The 21,132-nt window shown below is 39.5% G+C and overlaps 1 protein-coding gene and 1 pseudogene across 6 annotated transcripts in view; both read left to right on the top strand.

Annotated features, from left to right (window-relative positions):
* Nucleotides 1-3,513: 3,513 nt before the first annotated feature.
* Nucleotides 3,514-21,132, top strand: part of LOC102992754 (G patch domain-containing protein 8) — a 90,280-nt gene continuing 72,661 nt past the window's right edge. Inside the window, exons 1-2 of one of the 6 annotated variants that reach the window (XM_028498399.1) lie at nt 3,514-3,676; nt 5,245-5,358. In XM_028498399.1, the coding sequence (XP_028354200.1) occupies nt 3,632-3,676; nt 5,245-5,358 (159 nt within the window). In that variant the 5' untranslated portion in view covers nt 3,514-3,631. The remainder of the gene's footprint in view (nt 3,677-5,244; nt 5,359-21,132) is intronic. The other 5 variants (XM_028498402.2, XM_028498404.2, XM_028498405.2 and 2 more) reach the window with 5 other exon arrangements.
* Nucleotides 20,028-20,415, top strand: LOC102993771 (protein BEX3-like; annotated as a pseudogene).

Raw genomic sequence — 21,132 nt, 5'->3', positions numbered from 1 at the left:
GTAAAATTAGGGAAAGAGGCTAGGAAGTTCTGTATACAGGGCTCTGTGAATAGGGTGATCAGGGATCTTACTGAGAAACTAACATTTGAATAAAGATGAAGGGGCAAGCCATGTCAGTGGATATCTGGGAAAAAATAATAGGCAGAAAGAATAGTATATACATCAGTCCCTAAATGGGGGCAGAATAGTATATACATTAGCCCCTAAATGGGGCAGGCTGAGGCAGGAGCAAGCCCATGGGATCAAGGCTTAGCCAGGAGGCCAGTTTTTGCAGAGAGAAGGGAAGCAGAGGGCAGAGAGGAAAATGAGGTCTGAGAGGTGAAGTGGTGGTTGGTGGATTTTACTGTGAATGACAGGGAGAGCCACTGGAGGGTTGGACCAGGGGACTGATGTAACTGATTGACTTTTTTAGCAAGATCACCATAGCTTGAACAGTGTAGGGCAGGGGTCCCCAACCCCGGGGCTGCAGACCGGTTTTGGTCCGGGGCCTGTTAGGACCAGGGCCGCGCAGCAGGATGTGAGTGGCGGGTGAGTCAGCAAAGCTTCATCTACTGCTCCCATGGCTTTCCATCGCTCGCATTACCGCCTGGACCATGTCCGCCGCCCCCCACCCCCACCCCCCGCCCCCGGCCACAGAAGAATTGTCTTCCACGAAACCAGTCCCTGGTGCCGAAAAGGTTGGGGGCTGCTGGTGTAGGGGGTCAGGGTGGGAGCAGAACGTTTAGTAGCTATTGCAATAATTAAGGAGAAAGTGAAGGTGGCTTGGACCTGGGTGTCTTTTTAATTCTGTTTTCTGGGAAATTCCCACAAGTTTATTTTCTAACTCTCCTATTGGATTTTTAATTTCTGCTTAAGAAATTTTAACTTCCAACTTATTTCTTAATTTCTGAACATTCTCTTTTCTTTTTTGGCATCCTATGCTCCCTGATGGGGACCCTTGCTCCCTGATGTGATCTTATGTCTCCGTAGATAATGATTATAATTCTTTTCAGGTTTCTTTTGCTACCTCCATTATCTCTGACTCCTCTGAATCCCCTTTTTCTGTTGTTTTGTCTTGTTTTGGTTTTGGATGGGGTTGTCTCTGTCTCTCGTGTTACAAGTTTCCTTCAATGTCTGGTAATCCTTGGCTATCCATTCATACATAAGAGCTGAGTGGAAGTTCTGTGTGATGGGGCTACCTGAATGATGGACTTCTCTGTGGGCTATTTGGGCAGGAAGAAGACCTTTATGTTGAGGAGAACCCACCCCTCACTCCCATTTTTGGTACGTGTCGGGGTTTTTTTCACTAAGCCAGTCAATTTCCCAGAGTGGGATCTGTGAATGAAAAATATCACGTGCCATGTCAGTAAACAAAGGATGTTGCAGCCATCAAGCCATAACATTACAGCCTCCCTGACGCTGAGCCCTGAGGGAACTCTGGTTGGAAACAGAATGCCCATGCTGCGGCCACCCCAATAGTGCACCCTGAGGAATCTCAGGAGGAGAAAACACAGGATACTGGCCCCAAATAGCTGAGGTGCATATCAAAGGAGTGATTTCAGCGAGCCCAGACTCTTGCATCTTCCCATACATAGATAAGTGCTAAATTCCTTAAATTGAGATATCTGGTTTTCTTTAATTAATAGTAATATTTGATGTTCCAACTACCTAGTCTTTGTGGCAAAAATTCCTATAGATCCTGGCTCCCCCCTTGCCTCTTCAGAACAGTCCCTCAGAGTGATCTGAGAGTCCTATCTCCTGGGCTTGAAGTCCTCAGAATGTCTGCCGAACAAAACGTAACTCTCAACTTTTAGGTTGTGCATTTTTTTTTCAGTCAATAGATCCTATAGTCCCTCACTGGGAGAAGCCTGACTCTCTGACCAGAATGTTGCCTTTTACCAAATCTTCCTATTTTCAGCATGATATCTCCCTCTTCAGTTGGCACAGATATGAAGTCTCTCTGGTTCAGCCTTTTCAGAGGAGAACCCTCCAGTTCGTTACCTGGGTGGGAAAGGGATTTAGAGTCTAACTGCTCCCTTAACTGCCTTGTAACCAGTCCTCTTGTTTTTAGCGCCATTCACACCTTCACCTTCAGTGGTACCTGGTGATTCCAATTCTTGAGCCTTTCTATTACACCTTAGCATCAATCAACTTGTTTCCTGGCTTCCCTACTCCAGGACTTTGCTTTCTCCATTCTACTAAAGCCATTTCCATTTATCTATGCTCTCCAGCTTCCGAATTATGTTGACATCTCTTGTCTGTTATCGTCCTTTCTTCAGGTCTTTTTGTCCATGTGAATTTATGCCCTTCTCATCCTTTTACTGTCATTTCAGTGGGGTTGGGAGAGGGAGAAGAGGTAAATGTGTCATGTGTATTCATGAGATTCAACCTGCCACCTCTACCCTCAAGTCTCTTCACAGTGTTTCAATTCTGTGTGTTCTGCCTCTACTTAAATAGGGAGCTCTATTCACTGCTTAGAACTGTATTCCGCTTGGACTGGGGGTTAGGTGAGGCAGAAGGTAAAGGAATAGAAGATACACACACTTTCTCCAAAAAATTACATTCCATTTTACTCTCTCAGGGGAGGGTAAGAACCCTTTTTCCATCATGCGATCTCTGTCAACTACTCTTTTCAAAAGCAGGGAAGTCCTGCTACCTCTCCTATGTGTTTTATGTATTTTGGCTAAGGGAGCTGTAGGGCTAGGTGGGGTGCTCAGGAAGGTCAAAGGATGGAAAAATCTGATTCATAACCAACACAAAGGCAGTGAGGGTCAGGGGCAGTATAAATTACCAATTTCCTTATTTTTAAAAAGGAAACTGAAGCCCAGAGAGCTGTAGTCGATTTGGATCAACTTTGGTCTCTTGGGAAATACTTCTCTCAAATGATCGCTTGAAAATGCCACATTATTAGCAGTCTTTGGCCCTTTGGGTCTAAGGTTCTCTCTGTCCCAAGGCTGCAGGCCCCTTGCTGTTCCTTGGGTCAAAGGTCGCTTCAGAGGTCGTTCCTTTCACCACCGCCCCTCAGTTTTGTTTTTTGTAGCACTGGTTAATTTTTAAAATTATGTTATTATATTATCTGATTATCCTCACTGGAATGTAAGCCCTGTGAGAGAAGGGATCTTTCCGGTCTCGTTCGCCGTTCAATCCTCAGGGTGAACCTGGGATTCGAAACTAAGTCTGACTCCAAAATCCGCGCTTTCAGCCACTACATTATGCTGCTATTTGGTAAAGAAAGCAGAGGATGGGCTTCTGCGTTTTCAGACAAGCAAGAGGGCAAAAAGAGATACCCTACTGTGAGAAGGGAGCAGGTGGAAAACATCCGGCTCTAGGAGCGCAGCGCCCTCTCGTGACCTTTCTCTCCGGAAGCGTTTGCAGCCTTCTGGCGTGAGTGCGCACGCGCGGCCGCCAGGGTCTCTCTGGGTCGCGCGCGAAGCGGGGACGTGAGGGAAGGTTCCGCCTCCAGGGTAGAAAGGCGCCTGCGCTGGCGGTGCTCCGGTCGGGGCGCGCATATCTCGCTTCCTCCCTCCCTATCCTGTACGCGGGTGGGCGTGGGAGGAGGCGGGGAACACTGGAGGGGAGCGAGGGGGCGGGTGTCGCGGGAGGGAAGGAGCGAACCGGAGAGCGTCGTCCTGAGAGGAGTGAAGGCGGCAAAATGGCGGACCGCTTCTCCCGCTTCAACGAGGACCGAGACTTTCAGGTAAACACGGGCGTCGCCGAGGTCCGGGGACGGCGCTGGCCGAGCCGGAACCTCCTCATCCCCCGCTCCCAGCTCGCTTTCTCTCCGGGGTCTGCTCCGGCTTCCGAACCGGCTCCCTTTTCTTCCTCGGATTCCTCAAGGGGCCTCCCGGTTTGAGGCGAGGCCGCATCTCCTCTCACCCCGTATCCTCTTACCTCTTTACCTCAGGCCGCCGGGTTTACGGCCTCGGCCTGTTCGGGCTGCGCGTTTGGGAGCCCCAGCCTGGCTGCGGGGGGTGGGAGGAGGGCTGTGCTGCCTTCGGGTGTGCCCAGCGTGTTGCGGGCGCTGGGCTGTCTCCCAGGGGACACGACGGTTGGGTTGGGGTGGGAGGGCTTGGGGCGAGTGTTGCTGAGACCGGGGCTCCCGAACCCCTGGATTTTGCTCGCAGGCTCTTCTTGGGGTCCTTCCCCCTCTTTCCTCATTGTAACAGATAAATCCCTTTCATTGTCTATTTTTCCATATCCTCACCCGGAGAAAGAGGGCTTTGGTTATCAGACGCCTTCTTGGTTAGTCAAACATTGAGATTTCTCCGGGCGTAAATGTTGCTGTTGTCATTAGACCATTAAATGGGCTTGGAAAACAGTAAGTTACAGGATGATGGTCGATTAAGCTTAGCCCCAAATCCTACCTCGAGAGATTTGTAAGAAGCGTCCTGATAATGGACTTTACAAGCAGGTGATGACTAGTACCAAAAGCTTGATTTTTCTTTCTTCAGTTGCAAACGTTGTATGGAAAAATGTCCTTGCCATGGCAAGCATTATTGAGGAAAAAATTAAGGCCGAATTAGAACAACACGTCTTTCGGCTGTTTCGAATACCTTCCAGTTAAGCATTGTTACCGCAGCAATCTCGGGTACTAAAAGGGATTTAGTAGAGATGGGCTGTTTCCAGGGTAAAATACATCCTCAGTCTCAAAGAAACCGCTGCATTACTACCGCATATCCTGGCAACAGCAGTTTGGGTCAGGGGATGCCGAACTCAAATTATTATCCCGCTGCAGATCTTTCTCAAAGTAACGCTGGAATACACGGGGTAGGTTTCGGAAGGCAGTTTGAAGGCTTTGAATTCCCCGAGATGTTTGGGTTGGTAAATAAACAGGTAAAACAGTTAAGCCAACACTGTTAACAATCTAGTGCCTAGAACGCTTATGAGAAGTTTTGCATCAGCGAAGGATCTGGGGCTGTTGAAAAGCCTTGTGATCATGCGCCTGCTGATAGCTGCAGCACGATACAGGATCTCAAGGTGTTTAAGGCTATAATGCAGGTCCTGGGAAGTTGGAAGCAGTCAGTTCATATTAGCCATTTGAACCCTGGGAAAGGTGGTTGGTTGTTTGTTCGTTTTAGGGAGCACCATAAAACATGAGTAGGCTGCAAGATGTGTGGGATTTATTGGTAGTTTTTTAAGGAGACATGTTGGTAACTAAAATCCTCAAGTGCTTTTCAGAGGAGAGAATTTGAGGATCACTTAATAAAATTGAAAATAAATAATATAGACAATTAAGTTTTGAGGGGAAATGTTTGTCAACCACAGGATTTCAGCAGTCAAACAAACAGGATTTGCAGGGCCTTGAAAGATTTTGAAAACTGGAGAGCAGAGTATGAATGCCGTCACCTGAAAAAACTGAGAAAGCCTCTACTTTTTCAAGTAAGATGACTTTCCCTTCTGATGCTGTAGTTGCGTTTATGTAAGATCTGCTTTTGGTTGCTTGGTAGTCCTTTGAAGATACTACATATATTTTATGTACTGCTTTTGTATTGGAATACCCAATTCCAATTGGGTCAGCCAGGTAAATATTGGTATTTAAAATTCAGATGTCCCAGCATTATGGATAAATAGGGCATTGGTAATAAAAAAACTTTTAGACAATTACAGGATAATAAAACTTCTGTAAATTATTGTGCTAACATTTTAAAAAATCATTCATTTAAAAATACTTAAAAGACCTGTTTTCTGGATGTTTTAATAAAAGGGAAAATATAGATTGATTTTCATTAATGAAAATTTGATTTAGTTATTGGAGAGAAGACATAATAGGATGCTCCTGCATATAGTGTAGCTGAAACATTGTTCAAGGTCAGGTTATTCAAAATTAACTGTGGTCTTCTTTTAAGGCTTTAAGTGATAAATGAGGTGAAGCTAGTAAGTACACTTGAAAACAGATCCAAAGTAGGTTTCCAGACACAGTGCACAGATCCTGTTGCTTTAAACAGATCTTTTTCTAGCACTGGAAATTTTTCTGTGCACCTTCTCTGGTAAGTTCTAGATGATTATCATTTTCTTTGCCTTTAATTTGGCAAGATAATTTAGAATTTCACTCTTTGCCAGTTTACCATCAAGTGCAAATTTTGGGGAGTTTGAATACTGTTTCTTGAATTTAGTATGGAGTCAGAGGTGGCTTCACTATTAGATTTTGTGAACACTTAAAGTTTCAAAGGTGTCTTGTATAATATACTGAGGAGCTTAACTGGTATGCCACTTGAAGCACTTATGAATATAAGAGTAATTATTATCAGGGACATATGTTTGAAAACATTTGATAACTTCATTTTGATAAACAGGTACTATTCTATGAGCTTTATGTGTGTTATCTCATAATCTTCACAATAACTCTAGGAGGTAGGCACTATTACTCTCATTTTCAAATGAGGCAGCTCAGGCACAGATAATTAAATAACGTGGCCAAGTCTACACAGCTGGTAAATGGCAGAACTTGGATTCAGACTCTGGCTTTTTGACTTTTGAACCTGTGCTCATGACCATTATCTCTACTGGCAATTATGTATTTTATATAACTGTAATCGAGTCATCAAATGTGTAGGATAAACTTATATGTCACAAAGAATAAATGAGCTTTTAGAGAGGTGATACAATTACAGTTTTTACTCTGTTCCGTTTTGTGCAGATGTGTTTCTCGTTGGTCTCCCAAGGCTTCTAGGGAGGCTCCTGACAGTGATAAGTTACACCTTGTCGTACAGGATATATTGTTAACTTGTTTTAATTCAGACATTCTTTTGTGTACCCCTTTTAAGTGGTATTTTATCTTTGGAAGTCTTTGTGATTTAGGCTGATGTATTTATTTTTTTTAATGTTTTAAGAGTTTTAACTACTCCTTTAACAATCTGACCTCAATTTCTGAATGAGACATGACTTCTGCCTACGTTTACCAGATTAAGGCATACTTGTTCACAGATTGAAATGTTACACAAACTAATGGAAAATAACATAATTTACAATATAGATGTGTTCAGCACTTTGAACTACAAGTTCACTAAAGAAAGTATTATTTGTACAGTGATGTGCAGCTATTGATGTGTACACACTGCTTAGCATTTAGTGGTTGCGTAGCTATTAATGATGATGCAGCTGAATGTTAGTGAGGAAATGTTCTTCAGCTTGTGTACCTGCAGAGGACTGGTGATTTAGACTCTCATTTCTTCTTGTTCTGAATGTATTCTGCATTAGATTTCTAATGAAAAGGAGCTACAATAATAGATCAGTGAGTGATAATAAAAATGTAAAAATTACCCAAGAACTTCCTATAACCTATATAGTAATCATAATGGTACACAGCAATAAGCAAGTCATGTATTACTTTTTATGTAGTATGTTTGTAGGATTCCTTTTTGTGTTTCATGTATGATACCAGGATGTGACCTTCAGATAATTCTTAATTGAGACCATTAAGTCAGGAGGTTTACAGTTTTAAAATATTTAGGTCATAGAAATATATTAATATATTTTCTGTGTGGGTCTGTGTAATAGAGTTGGCATTCTAATGCAGGCATGCCAGAGATCGCACATGGGCAAGTGTTCCAATCTCTGTTTCCTGTGTTTCCTGTCATCTGAAAGATGCCACTAGCTATGACAATCATTGTCAGCTTTGCTTGGGAGACTGAAACGTATGCAAAATCATTGCTATTTCGTTTCCCATATACATTATGATAGGTGGAAAGGATTGGAACCAAGGCTGTACAAATTTCAAAATACTGATGATGAATTGGCATGATTATTATTAGCAAATGCAAAATTATTGGTTAGTATATTCTCAAGGGATCAAGAGTGACCAAAGAAAGGTCAGCATAAAGGAAAGCTCCCTGGTGGTGATTTGAAGGGTAGAGGGTATATATTTAAGGCAAAAGGCACTTAAAAACGTGGGACATATTAAGGAATAACATCATAGAGACACTTATAATTTGCATTGAAGGGAGGATGGGGTTGGCGAGAAGTGTGATCATAGGGCTCCATGTGATGGTACCCTTATTTATTTGTTTTCAAAGTAGGCATGGAAGACCAAGAAGAAACAGATCTAGACAAATATATCATTAGGCTGAGTGCTGTCAAAATTATAGAAAAATAGGTGTCCCTGTTGTATTCCTTCCTTCTAGTCTGTATGCGTCACAGAATTCTCATTAAAGTACTGCGAAGGATTCTTTTATCACATTTTCTCAGGTCTTTAAGTTATATAACCAGAACTAAAGTTTGTGACTTAAATTTCTAGTCTGTATGCGCCACAGAATTCTCATTAAAGTATTTTATCACATTCTCTCAGGTCTTTAAGTTATATAACCAGAACTAAAGTTTGTGACTTAAATTTTTTTTTTTTTTTTTTTTTTTTTTTTGCAGTACATGGGCCTCTCGTTTTTTAATGTATATAATTAGCTATCCTGATTGTGCTGCTTCATTGCTGAGATAATTTCCATATAAATTCAATCTATTTGGGTACATGATAAAATGAATAAAGGACAGTCTGTTTTCTTGATGTGGTCAAGATTACCATTTTTGGAAAAGTTGTAGCAGAAGTTCATGAAATCGTGAATTACGGATTTGAAACCCATGTAGAGGTTTCATTTTTGTTCTTGTGATTTAATAAGTTTCTAATATTTTATTAATGAAAATGAATTCCAGCTTGAGGTAGACATCCAGTTCTTGAATTCTATTCAAATTCCTTCCTGAAACAACTTGGTATTTTTGCTTGTATGCCTGGCATTCTCTTTTCATATTAGCATTGCCATTTAGTATTAAGTGAAAGCTGACTCATGGCAATTACCAAAGGAATTACAAATGACCACCACAAATACTGAAAGAAGGCATTGATTTGATATTGCAGTGAATACCAGAAGATGTTGTAATGATTTTCCAGTTATAAAACATGAATTGTCCATTTAACTTGGAAGTCTAACCAAATGTGTTTAATGCATATTGTATTAATCAGTGCAAAAAATTAAATATGCCCAGGCTGAATATACTGTGTTGTCATTCTTACACAAAATGATATCTTTGGGATTTAACATACACTTAGTATTTTATACTAATTTAGGAATGTATGGGGAAAAAAGTATAGCTAAGGTTGGTTTGGCATTGTACATAGGTTAATAGCGCATAATGTTTTAGTAAGTGCTATAGAGAGTAAGAAATTAAAGTTAGGACCCAAAACCACGAGTTTCCTGTTTCTTGCCTTAATTCTTCTTTTTACTGACAATGTTAGGGTAAGATAAATCTTGTGTTTTGTGTCAGTCAAGCAACCAGAAAGTTATCTTTGTAATATTACGTTTACTCTCATCTCATGAGGTTCCAATTATTTTTTGTCATCCTTGCCACTCTTTGGCAATTACATTGATTTCGAGAGGGAATTTCAATTTATTGCTGTGTTTTGTAGAACTGAAATACAAAATAGCTCTCCAGGTTTAAAGTTGTAATAGAGAAAAGTCATTGATCATGGTGTTTTTAAAAATAAATAAATAAAAAAAATATTTTTGGCTTTGTTGGGTTTTTGTTGCTGTGCGGGGGCTTTCTGTAGTTGTGGCGAGCTGGGGCTACTCTTCGTTGTGGTGCGCGGGCTTCTCATTGTGGTGTCTTCTCTTGTTGTGGAGCACGGGCTCTAGGCGCGTGGGCTTCAGTAGTTGTGGCGCTTGGGCTCAGTAGTTGTGGCTCGCGGGCTCTAGAGCGCAGGCTCAGTAGTTGTGGTGCACGGGCTTAGTTGCTCCGTGGCCTGTGGGATCTTCCCAGACTAGGGCTTGAACCCATGTCCCCTGCATTGGCAGGTGGATTTTTAACCACTGCGCTGCCAGGGAAGTCCGATCATGTTTTGTATCTGACATTTTAAATAATGATTGTTGGAAAAGTCAGTGTTCGTATCTCATGGTTCATGTAATAGTATTTTTCCAGAGTTGATGAGAGAAGAACAGCTTAATTTTTCACGCTTTTTATAGGCAGTACTGATAAAAAAATCAAGAAATTAATTTGAGAGCTTCCCTGGTGACGCAGTGGTTAAGAATCCACCTGCCAGTGCAGGGGACACAGGTTCGAGCCCTGGTCCGGGAAGATCCCACATGCCGTAGGGCAACTAAGCCTGTGTGCCACAACTACTGAGCCTGTGTCCTAGATCCCTCGAGCCACAACTACTGAGCCCGCACGCCTAGAGCCCGTGCTCCACAAGAGAAGCCACCGCAATGAGAAGCCCCCACTCTCCGCAACTAGAGAAAGCCGCGTACAGCAACAAAGAACCAAAGTAGCCAAAAATAAATAAATAAAATTAAAAAAAAGAAATTAATCTGATACTTTACATCTTGACTATAGAAGAAACTAAAGCTGATGCTTGTAGATTATATGCTGTAGTGTCAACTTCTCTTGTTGCTATGAGTAAAATTATGGAGTATTTTAAAAGAAGGGGCAAAAGTGGTTGAAAATTTAATTGGTTTAATACTACTTTAAGGTATCATCTGCACAAGAGATGCAAAGGAGTTTGTTTACTTCAAGAATATTTTTTAGAATATAAGCTAATTTTAAAAATGGTTAAAACAATATTTGAATGGGGGTGTACTAAGAATAGTATGTATGATTATGTGGCGGAGTTGGTTAAGAAGTGTTTTTCAAGGAGCTATTGTTTTAGCTGGAGAGATAACAAAAGTAATAATAATATTAAGTTTATTACACACAAGACTAGCATGATTATCAGATGAATAGTATTATAGTCAGTAAATGCAAAACCCTAAGGAAAAGAGAGAGCCCTTAAAATGGAATAATTAGGTGTGCCTTTATGAAGAAATTAGCATTTAAACTGGGTCTTGAAAGATGGGTTTGCATCCTTGCAAAGGAAAAGAATGGGAGGCATTCAGTTGGAGAAAATAGGGTAAAAGTATAGAAGTGGAACTAGCAGAATTGGTTTTTTTAGGACAATGAATAAAACATTGGGAATAAGGGAAAAGTGAAAGCTGGGGATACAAAAGTAAGTTTTATTTTAATGCTGTAGGCAGGCATGTACTGGCTATTTAAGGTGTTGTTTAAGCAGGGGACTAGGCATAGGAAGATTGATTTAGATACAGTTGTGTTAGGTGTGCTATACATACAGTTAAAGCTGTGATAACCAGTCTCCATTAACCAAAATTAATGAGAGTGGGGGCAAGGGAGTAGAGGGTGTATACAAGGGAGTGATTATAATAATGGGCTATGTGATTTTGAGCGTGGCAGAGAGTTAAGTGAGGACTTTTGGGGTGGAGGGTAGAGAAAAAAGTTGGATCAATGGATTGTAGGTTCTGATGGGGTTTAAGAATTGTTGGAGTGGAGGTACTAGAGGGAATGAGCTGGAAGGACAGAAGATTGTGGTTGGAGAGCACAGTGTTTGAAGTAGAGAATTATGGAAGGGTTGAAATGATTAGTAATGACCATGAGAGTGAAATGGCTAAGGTAGAATGGAGGTCAAGATCATTATAGGAAAGGAAGTTAGGGAACTGAGGCACCAGGGTGTTGTAAAATCATCTAACCTGGATATTAGAATGGTAATATTGTGTAGTTGCATATTGTCATGGTTTAATAAGTGCCCTTGTATATACATTCTTGTCTAATTCTCCCGGTAACTCAGCAAGATGAGTAGTATAGGTAGTAAGTCTTTCATAGATGAAGAAACTGAGGATAAATTAAGTATTTGCCTAGTGCAGAGCTGAGTTTTGAACTTTAATCTTCTGATTTCTTTTGTAGCATTCTTTCTGCTGTGGTACATAGTTTGGCCTCTTTTTGAGGAGATGAGTGTTGGTATTGTCTGCATTATGCAAAGCATTGTTTCTCTTTAATACATAGCAACATTTTCTACCAGTTAACTGTTAGGAAATAGTTGGTATGCTTATCATTAAATATTTTTTTTCCCAGAACCATCTCAGCGTTATAAGCTTAATTGGTTCTTCATGACTTCTTGCTTTCCTTTTTGCTGTTTATAGGCCTACCAGAAATTCCATTCCATTTCCCAAACATTTATTGAGTGCCTGTTTGTTAGCACAGCATCATAAAAGGATAAGAAAAGAAGATTTTTAAAAAATTAGTCCATTTTGTTAATTTGTTCCAGTAAAAGAGTAGATGGCAGAGAAGAGTGGTACTTCTACTGGGTGCTGTCAAATTAGGGTACCAAAAACTTATCCATGACCATTATAGCATCAAAAGTTGACTGCTGTGGAATCTAATGATGCTACTATCAGCTACTATTTTTTGAGTAGTATTACATGCCAGGCCTTGTGCCAAGGCATTTTGGAGATATTTATCTAATCTAAGTAACCATCCAAACCAGGTGGTGGTATCCTTCACATTACGGAAGAGAAAACTGAGAACTTGAGGCCACACAGTAAACTCAGTTTTGAACCTTGTTTTCTCCTAAAATATGACTTTTCCTGTCTTTCCTGATTGTTTCAAGTATAAGATGCAAACGCACTAACTTGGTTTCTAAGACTCTTAAGCATCTGGTGCCATTGTAACAGGTGTATTTCTTTTCTTCCCCCTCATTGTCCTGTCCTGCCATCTTGTGGTTTATGTTATTATCTGGACATGCTAGGCTCTTTCACTGTTTTTTGTTTTTGCATATGCTCTTACCTGTCTGGAATTCCTACTACTCATTCTTTTTTTAAAAATATTTATTTATTTATTTGGTTGCACCAGGTCTTAGTTGTGGCAGGCAGGCTCTCCTTAGTTGCAGCATGCGTGTGGGATCTAGTTCCCTGGCCAGGGATTGAACCCAGGCCCCCTGCATTGGGAGCAGGGAGTCTTATCCACCGCACCACCAGGAAAGTCCCCTTACTACTCATTCTTCAAGACTCAATTTGCTGTTGTCTCTGACGTCTTCCCTAGGCAGAGTTAGTTGCTTCAATTTCTGTGCTCCCACAGCACTTTGGTCATATTTCAGTAACAACACTTTTATTAGTAATAGTAGTAGCTAACAGTACAGAGTGCTCTCTGTTAGGTACTATGGTATGCATTATTATCTCATGTAATCCCCTGGTAAGGTGGGTTTTATTTTTATCCCCATTTTACAAAAGAAAAACTTACCCACTTCACACAGCTAGTGAGTCGAAGAAGTAGCTTGCAAGTAGTTTGGACCAGTCTCAGCCTTTAACCACTGTGTTGCTTTATTTCTCCTACGGTATACTTTGTAATACTTATTATAATACTTATAATTTATCTCATCTCCCTGGACGTGGAACTCCTTGAATGCAGTCTTTCTTGTTTTATTCATTTTTCTAGTATTGAGTCAGGGTCTAGCACCTACAGGTTGCTCAGGTATTTGAATTAATGGTTAAGTAGAGGCATGTATGTAGGAAGGAAAGACTTCGTAGAGTCTAAGAAGAATGTCCAGACTTGGTGGCTCAACTTCCTGCTGTGCTGTGGATTATCTAGGTTGAACTATTAGTTCTGTGACATCCTAAAGCCAGTTGAAGGATATTTCAAGTGTGGAGGTTGTCTTACGGAGAGTTATAATCTCACTTTATTTTATAGTGTATATAATTTCAGCAGTCTTTTAGTTGTGAGTTTCCTTTTGTGTGACACATTGTACGTACACATTATTTTTCCTTGGACTAGTGCAGAATTTTTGTCAAATGTCTAAACAGATAGACATTTATCATACCAGCCAGTGGTGAAAAATAATAAGCATTGCTATGGGTCTCAGAGGACTTCTTTTTTAAAAAAAAATAATTTATTTTTTCTATCTGTTTATTTATCTATCTTTGGCTGCGTTGAGTCTTCGTTGCTGCGCGCGGGCTTCAGTAGTTGTGCCACACAGGCTCAGTAGTGGCGCATGGGCTTAGTTGCTCCGAGGCACGTGGGATTTCCCTGGACCAGGGCTCGAACCCGTGTCCCCTGCATCGGCAGGCGGACTCTCAACCACTGCGCCACCAGGGAAGCCCCAGAGGACTTCTTAACTATTGTCTCCATATCTTTTTGAATGCCTCAAAAATTGTTTACTGACTTTGCCTGCATTTCTGAAAAAGGTCGACTTCTCCTATGGGGTTTTAAAAAGTTCCTAATTTTTCAGTGTAAAGAGTTTTTGGAAACCAGTCCTTTCTTGTTCTAGTCAAATTATCCAGAAAATTTGATATGTCAAACAGATGTACGTGTATTTTTAGACGAGTGTGTGATATGCTTATACCCTAGACTCACTGTAATGTGTTTTCAAGGTCTTAGATATTTCCTGAGATGGCTTAGCCAGTTATCTTTCCTACCGGATTACATAGAGTTAAGTTTAATAAGTGAATTTATTCTTCTGGGTTACTGACTGGCCTCAACAGTGCCTTAAAATAATAATTCATTATTTTGCACCTCTTTAAATCTCAAAACCTATGCAGAAATACTGTAGTGTAATCATCTGGAATTTAACAGCTGGGGAAACAGGCCTAAGCCCAGAGAGTGGTTTGGTAATCTGCCCAAGGTTACACTGCTAGCAGATAGTAATGATTTGATTTCTGGTGTCTCTGACTTCAGAGATCTTTGGCTTTACAATAATATACTGGAAGTCATTGGAAATCAGACTGTATCATTAAGAAAACAGTAGTGAAGAACTGGGGTTTTTGAGGAATTGACCACAATGGTGTTTCTGTCTACTTTCTAAATTGAAATAAATTTTAAATATACTAATAAAATAACATCAATAATCCCCCAGAATGTCCTTCTCTTTTCTTTTTTCTGGCCAAGAGGCTTGTAGGATCTTAGCTCCCCAACCAGTGATAGAACCCGGGCTCTCAGCAGTGAAAGCGTGGAGTCCTAACCACTGGACTGCCAGAGAAATCCCAGAATGTCCATTTCTTTTTGGATAGGTTTTTCATCCTGAGACATTTTCTTTCTGAATTAAGATAATACTAGAATTAGTTTATTTGGAATGAGTAGGGCAGAGGGAGACAGATGAATTCTCATATTTGTTGACAGAGGAGGACTGTTTTTGTTCATAGTTGAAATATGAAGCTGTTCTGTACGGCTCTGTCTGCTAAACAAAACTATTTTGGGTCCATGGCAGGTGGAATCAGCATCATTATATGTTTTGTATTTAGAAAGTCCAGATTATAAACAAGTATGTTATTTGAGTTGTGATGTAGGGCTATGATTAATATGTACACTTGGAGACATTAGACAATCTCTAAGGGAATAATGGTAAATACAGTACAAAGATAAATTTTGGTTGGGGAGATTTGGAGCAGAGAGAGACAGGAACGTCTACAGTATGCAGCTAAATAGCCAGAGCCAGGTGCTAAGATAGCGTTAGCATGAGTGGTACAATAAACTGCCAAAGATAAAACTTTTAAACTTGGCTCATACCTAGTCTAGATGGGAAAAGCCAGACAGGATTTAAAATCTCAGTCTGTATAATCCTTGTGTTAATAATTGATTTGACTATTCAGATCAGAACTTTGGATCTGCCGACTTTGCCTGTGAGTAATATTTTTCATTATTATTATTTTTTTAAGAAATGGTATTAAATTTTAATAGTCATAGGAAGATGGAAGAGACCTCTTTAGGGTCTTAAATATTGTGTTTTGCTATTTGAAATTATGGGCTTTGTTGTGATCCTTAAAGAATTGTCCTACACTTTTCTTTAGCTCTAATTTTCCTATTAATTACCATATAGTTAATCACTGGAAAAGGTACAGCTGTGGGATTATGTGGATTCCAAAATTAGCACTGGTTAGCAAAAAACAAGATTATATATATGGATAAATTTAGGGCAACCCCTGTCTCTATTTATATTTAAATGATCACTACAGCTAAATTTGTAATGAGAAGTTTCCACATTTGTCCCGTGCTTGGAAGCAGAATCCTTGACCTGTAAGGAACTAGAGCTACCGTGTACTTTAATGACATGTAGGTCAGTCAGGTTCTATTCATTTGTAGTTACACCTACAAGTTGATACTTTTTTGAGAGAAGAAGCAGTTGAAAGAAAGTCAGCTGGGTGTATGTATACATGTGTGTGCATTTAAAAAACTTTGACACATTTTTTGGTGTGTGCGTGTCTGATCTTTTTGAACTTACATTTCTGATCAGCATAAATGAAAAACTATATTTCAATTCTGAAAGCAGGTAGTATTTAGAAAGGAAGAGTTGATTTAGACAATGGAATAAGTGTTCAAAGCAGTCATCATTGAAACCAAATTTTAAGAATGCTCTAACATAGGATCTGTGAATTTTCACTAGGGTGACCCAATGTTTGGTTTATGCTTCTTGTCCTGGCTAATTAATTACGATTAGCACTCCCTTTTACTCTCAGAGTGCCCTGGTTTGTATGATACGATCGTTCTAGCTCTAATGGGTTTTGAGAGATCTAAATGTGGTTTTGAAAGCAGGGTAAAAGAGAAAAAATTACTTCTCTTCAAATCCCTGTTGAGGTCTTCAGATAATCAGATGCCATACTGACTATTTTTGGAAAGAAGGATCTTAGTAAGTTCATCTGAATGACTTGAAAAAAATTTTTGTGGGGGAGAGAGGCAAGAAATAAAATATCATCATCATCATCATCATCATCACTGCTACTACTATCACAGTTTGTGCTCTGGGAGTTTGAAATCACTTTTTATATTCCTTCCTTTCTTCTTCGGGTTTTGAGAGATCTAAATGTGGTTTTGAAAGCAGGGTAAAAGAGAAAAAATTACTTCTCTTCAAATCCCTGTTGAGGTCTTCAGATAATCAGATGCCATACTGACTATTTTTGGAAAGAAGGATCTTAGTAAGTTCATCTGAATGACTTGAAAAAAATTTTTGTGGGGGAGAGAGGCAAGAAATAAAATATCATCATCATCATCATCATCATCACTGCTACTACTATCACAGTTTGAAATCACTTTTTATATTCCTTCCTTTCTTCTTCGTTTTGCTTTTCTAGTATGACATTCAGAAGGGACAAAAGGATTCAGAGTGAAAAGTTAAACCACTTAACCTCAAAGACAACCACTATTTCCAATTATATGTGGGTTCTTTCAGAGTTACTTAATATATACAAGCATTCTCCATTCTACCTTTCCAACGGTAGCATGCAAGCACATTTTTCAGCACTTTGATTTTTTTCTCATAATAATATGCTTTCAATAATAATAATAATGAAAAGATTTTTGTTTTTTGTTTTTATTTTAAGCTAATTTATTTTAAACTTATTTTAGACATATGGAATGGTCCCAAAAATAGTATAGAGGGTTTTGGTATATCACTCACCCAACTTCTCCTGCTACAGTATTTGTACAATAACCATAATATAATTATCAAAACTAGGAAATTAACATTGGTAAAATAATATTAACTAAACCATAGAGCTTATTTGAATTTTACCACTTTTTTTTACTGATGTCCTTTTTCTGTTCCAGATTCCCATCCAGGATTCCACATTGATTACATTTAGCTATTCTTTGTCTCCTCTAATGTATAACACATCCTCAGTCTTTCCGTGTCTTTTGTGATAACTAGGTTGTTTGTGTTTTGTTTTAATTTTTATTTGGAGTATAGATGATTTACAATGTTGTGTTAGTTTCAGGTGTACAGCTATACATATACATACATCCACTTTTTTTTTTTTAAGATTCTTTTCCCATATAGGCCCTTACAGAGTATTGAGTAGAGTTCCCCGTGCTATACAGCAGGTTCTTATTAGTTACCTCTTTTATATATTGATAACTAGGTTTTGACTAACTCTGCTTTCTATAGGGAATATTATTTCAGAATTATGGAGGCAAGTTTATTTTTTTTTAATCTTTGGGCTTTGTATGGGAATACAGTGGAAGGAATATGGGACTAAGAATCAGAAGCCTTTGTGAATTTGTGACAATCTCTGTATCCGTTTATGTATCAGTTCTCTTGTTTGTAAAATAGGGATGATAAAAAAAAATCCACTAAATTCAACTGATTCCCAAATCCTGTATTGAGTATCTCATGAGCTTATCCTAATAACCTTAGGATAAGGTTTCTAAAGGTATTTTATAAAACTAAAAGATGCTGTACATGTCTGTGTGTATGGAGTGGTATTGACCCTTCCCAAAACTTTTTTTTTAATAAACCTTTTATTTTAGTACAGTTTTAGATTTACAGAAAGATTGCTAAGATAGTACATAGTTCATACATATACATATAACACCTCATATACTTTGTGCCCATTTTCCCCTAACATTTTACATTAGTATGGCATATTTGTACTAATGAGCCAATATTGATATATTAGTAGTATTATCAGTAGTAGTAGCATTTGGCCGCACCGAGAGGCATGTGGGATCTTAGTTCCCCGACCAGGGAATGAACCCGCGCCCCCTGCGTTGGAAGCGCGGAGTCTTAACCACTGGACTGCCAGGGAAGTCCCTTGATACATTACTATTAACTTTATTCAGATATCGTTAGTATTCCCCTAATGTCCTTTTTCTATTCCAGGATCCCATACAGGATATCACATTACATTTAGTTGTCATGGCTCCTTAGACTCTTCTTGACATTGAGCAAAAATTTAGTTAATGTTATAATTATCATTAATTTTGAGTAATTAATAATAAGTATTTCAGTTTATCATAAGTCCCTATATATATTTTCTAGCTCAGTGGGGCCCTATGCTTATGTTTATTGTATATTTGTTTAATCTTTTAAAGCAAACCCTTTGACTTGTACATTTGTGTTTGGGACATTGTTAGATACATTTATGACTTATTTGATATAAAAGCCTTCATTAGGAGCATGGATCCAAAATTTAACATTGTTCCTATAGGTAAGAAAAATTTGCTTTAAATGATCTGTTTTGGGGGAAACAAGGGACTGCTTGCTTCCTTTGCTAAAGAAAAAGGAAGAGTTTAATATATCTTCTTTGACCACCTTAATGCCCAACAAAAATATAGTCCTTCTTAACTCTTCTTTGAGGAAGGAGCTATCTAGTCTTCAAGGCAATTCCCTCCAAATCTCCATTGTCTTTGATCTTTTCCAGCTCCCCCTTTGTTTTCTGTATATTTGGTCCTCCTCCCCACCTCCTTAAAAACAAATCTTAATAAACAGTTTTAAAAAGCAAATCTTACTATACCACTCTCTTTCTTAAAGACCTCTACTAGCTGCATATAGCGTAAATCATAGATCAGAGAATAAATCCTGTGCTCTACAAAACCAGCCTTATACTTTTCAGTGGAAGAGTCTTCACACTCCACCTGCACCTGGCTATGATCCAGCCCCCATCCGCTTTGAAGTCTTGCTCGATACTCCTAGTCTGTGCTCCCCCAGCTCTTCATTTACATCTCTGTTATGGCACTTAACCATATTGTAATTCACTGTTTAGCTATTTCCTTCTCCATAAGCATATTCCTTAAGTCCAGGCACTCTTTCTTTATCTATGTGTCCTGTGCCAGAACACTTCCTAGTAGATGACAAAAAATTAGTGAATATTACATGTTGGGTTAGAATAACATGTCCTTTTATGTAAATAAAGAGAGAAGAGGCTTGTTTATACAAGATGATTTTTTTAACTGTTGTAAGGACTCGGTATTTCCACATCCTTGCCCTTGTCCCCTAATTTTTTCAGTCTTTTGAAGGTGATTTGTGGGATTCCCTGGTTGTCCAGTGGTTAGGACTCAGTGCTTTCATTGTGGTGGCCTGCGTTCAATCCCTGGTCGGGGAACTAAGATCCCACAAACTGCGTGGTGTGGCCGGAAAAAAAAAAAAAAGGTGATTTGCACTGTTCAAATTATGCCCTTAATTGGGTGTTTTTTTGTAAAATACTTTTTCCCAGACATTCTGTTAGACTCAACTTGTAGGTAGAATTTTAATCTTATACCTAGATATAGCGTGTAGTCCAATAGCCTCTTGTCACAGGTAAGGAAGCTTTGTGCTAACAACGTCTTTAATTTTTTAGAACATTGTGCCCCCTTTATTAAAACGTATTATTAAAAACAGTAATATAGGGAGTTTTCTGTGTGTGTGCTCGAGGCAGGAGGAGTGCACTCCTGCTGCACTGGCTACAGGAGTTGGGGGGTGACCTTGGCGGTGACGTGGTGCCCTCACATGACTGGGAGCTGCAGAGCAAAGCAGCCTCATCCCTCCAGGGAAAGTGGAGCAGGTCTGTGGGTATAAGTGTTGCGGCAGTGCACTCGTGGCGAGAATCGGAGAAGCAAGAGATAGCAAGGATAGGCCTAGGAAAATGAAGAAATGGAGCAGCCCATGCAGAATGGAGAGGAAGACCCCCCTTTGGGAGGGGGCGAAGGCCACCAGCCAGCAGGAAATAATACACAGGGAAAGGCTCGCCGAGTTGCCTGTAATTTCCAGTGGGCCATACGCAGTAGGCAGGTCAGTGATGGGATGGGTGGAGATGGAAATGTTAATGGACGGGATGAGAGAAATCAGGAGAAAACTTAGGGAGCTGCAGTTGAGGAATTGTCTTTGTATACTTGTAGGGGAGCTCTCTAATCGATTACCATGACCATCATGATGAATTTTGCCTTATGCCTTGACTCCTGCCATTTCCCTTGAGATTAATACTGTGATTCCCAATGTTGTTTTCTTTTTCCTTGCATTTTCCTGATATGCCTTTACTGATCCATTTGCTGTGAACCTTATGTAATTTCCATGTGTCAGGTGTTACCAGCTTCTAATTAGAGATTGCCTTGGCACCCAATCTAAGTTTCTGTCAACAGTACAGTTTCACCCATTCACCTGGAAAAATGTAAAGTTAATAAAGCAATTAGAAAGCTTTTAAAAAGGAAAAAAAAAACCCCAAAACGAAAACAGAACAAGTAGTACAAATGTAAAAGTGGATATTGTTTAAAAGTTCAGGCTACATTTTTTTTTTAACATCTTTATTGGAGTATAACTGTTTTACAATGGTGTGTTAGTTTCTGCTTTACAACAAAGTGAATCAGTTATACATATACACATGTTCCCATATCTCTTCCCTCTTGCGTCTCCCTCCCTCCCACCCTCCCTATCCCACCCCTCTAGGCGGTCACAAAGCACAGAGCTGATCTCCCTGTGCTACAGGCTACATTGTAACAAAGTAAAAAGTGAAAGAAAGTGCTGCATTCTCCATTTCATTTCTTAGAGGTAATCATTGTTATCAGTTTTACAATTTTGTAGTCAGGTTTTTTTTTTTTAAATAAATTTATTTATTATTTATTTTTGGCTGCGTTGGGTCCCCGTTGCTGCATGTGGCTTTCTTTAGTTGCGGCGAG

The sequence above is a fragment of the Physeter macrocephalus genome, chromosome 14 (genome assembly GCF_002837175.3).
Source record: "Physeter macrocephalus isolate SW-GA chromosome 14, ASM283717v5, whole genome shotgun sequence".
Classification (NCBI taxonomy): domain Eukaryota; kingdom Metazoa; phylum Chordata; class Mammalia; order Artiodactyla; family Physeteridae; genus Physeter; species Physeter macrocephalus.
This window is presented reverse-complemented; position numbering and strand designations above follow the sequence as displayed.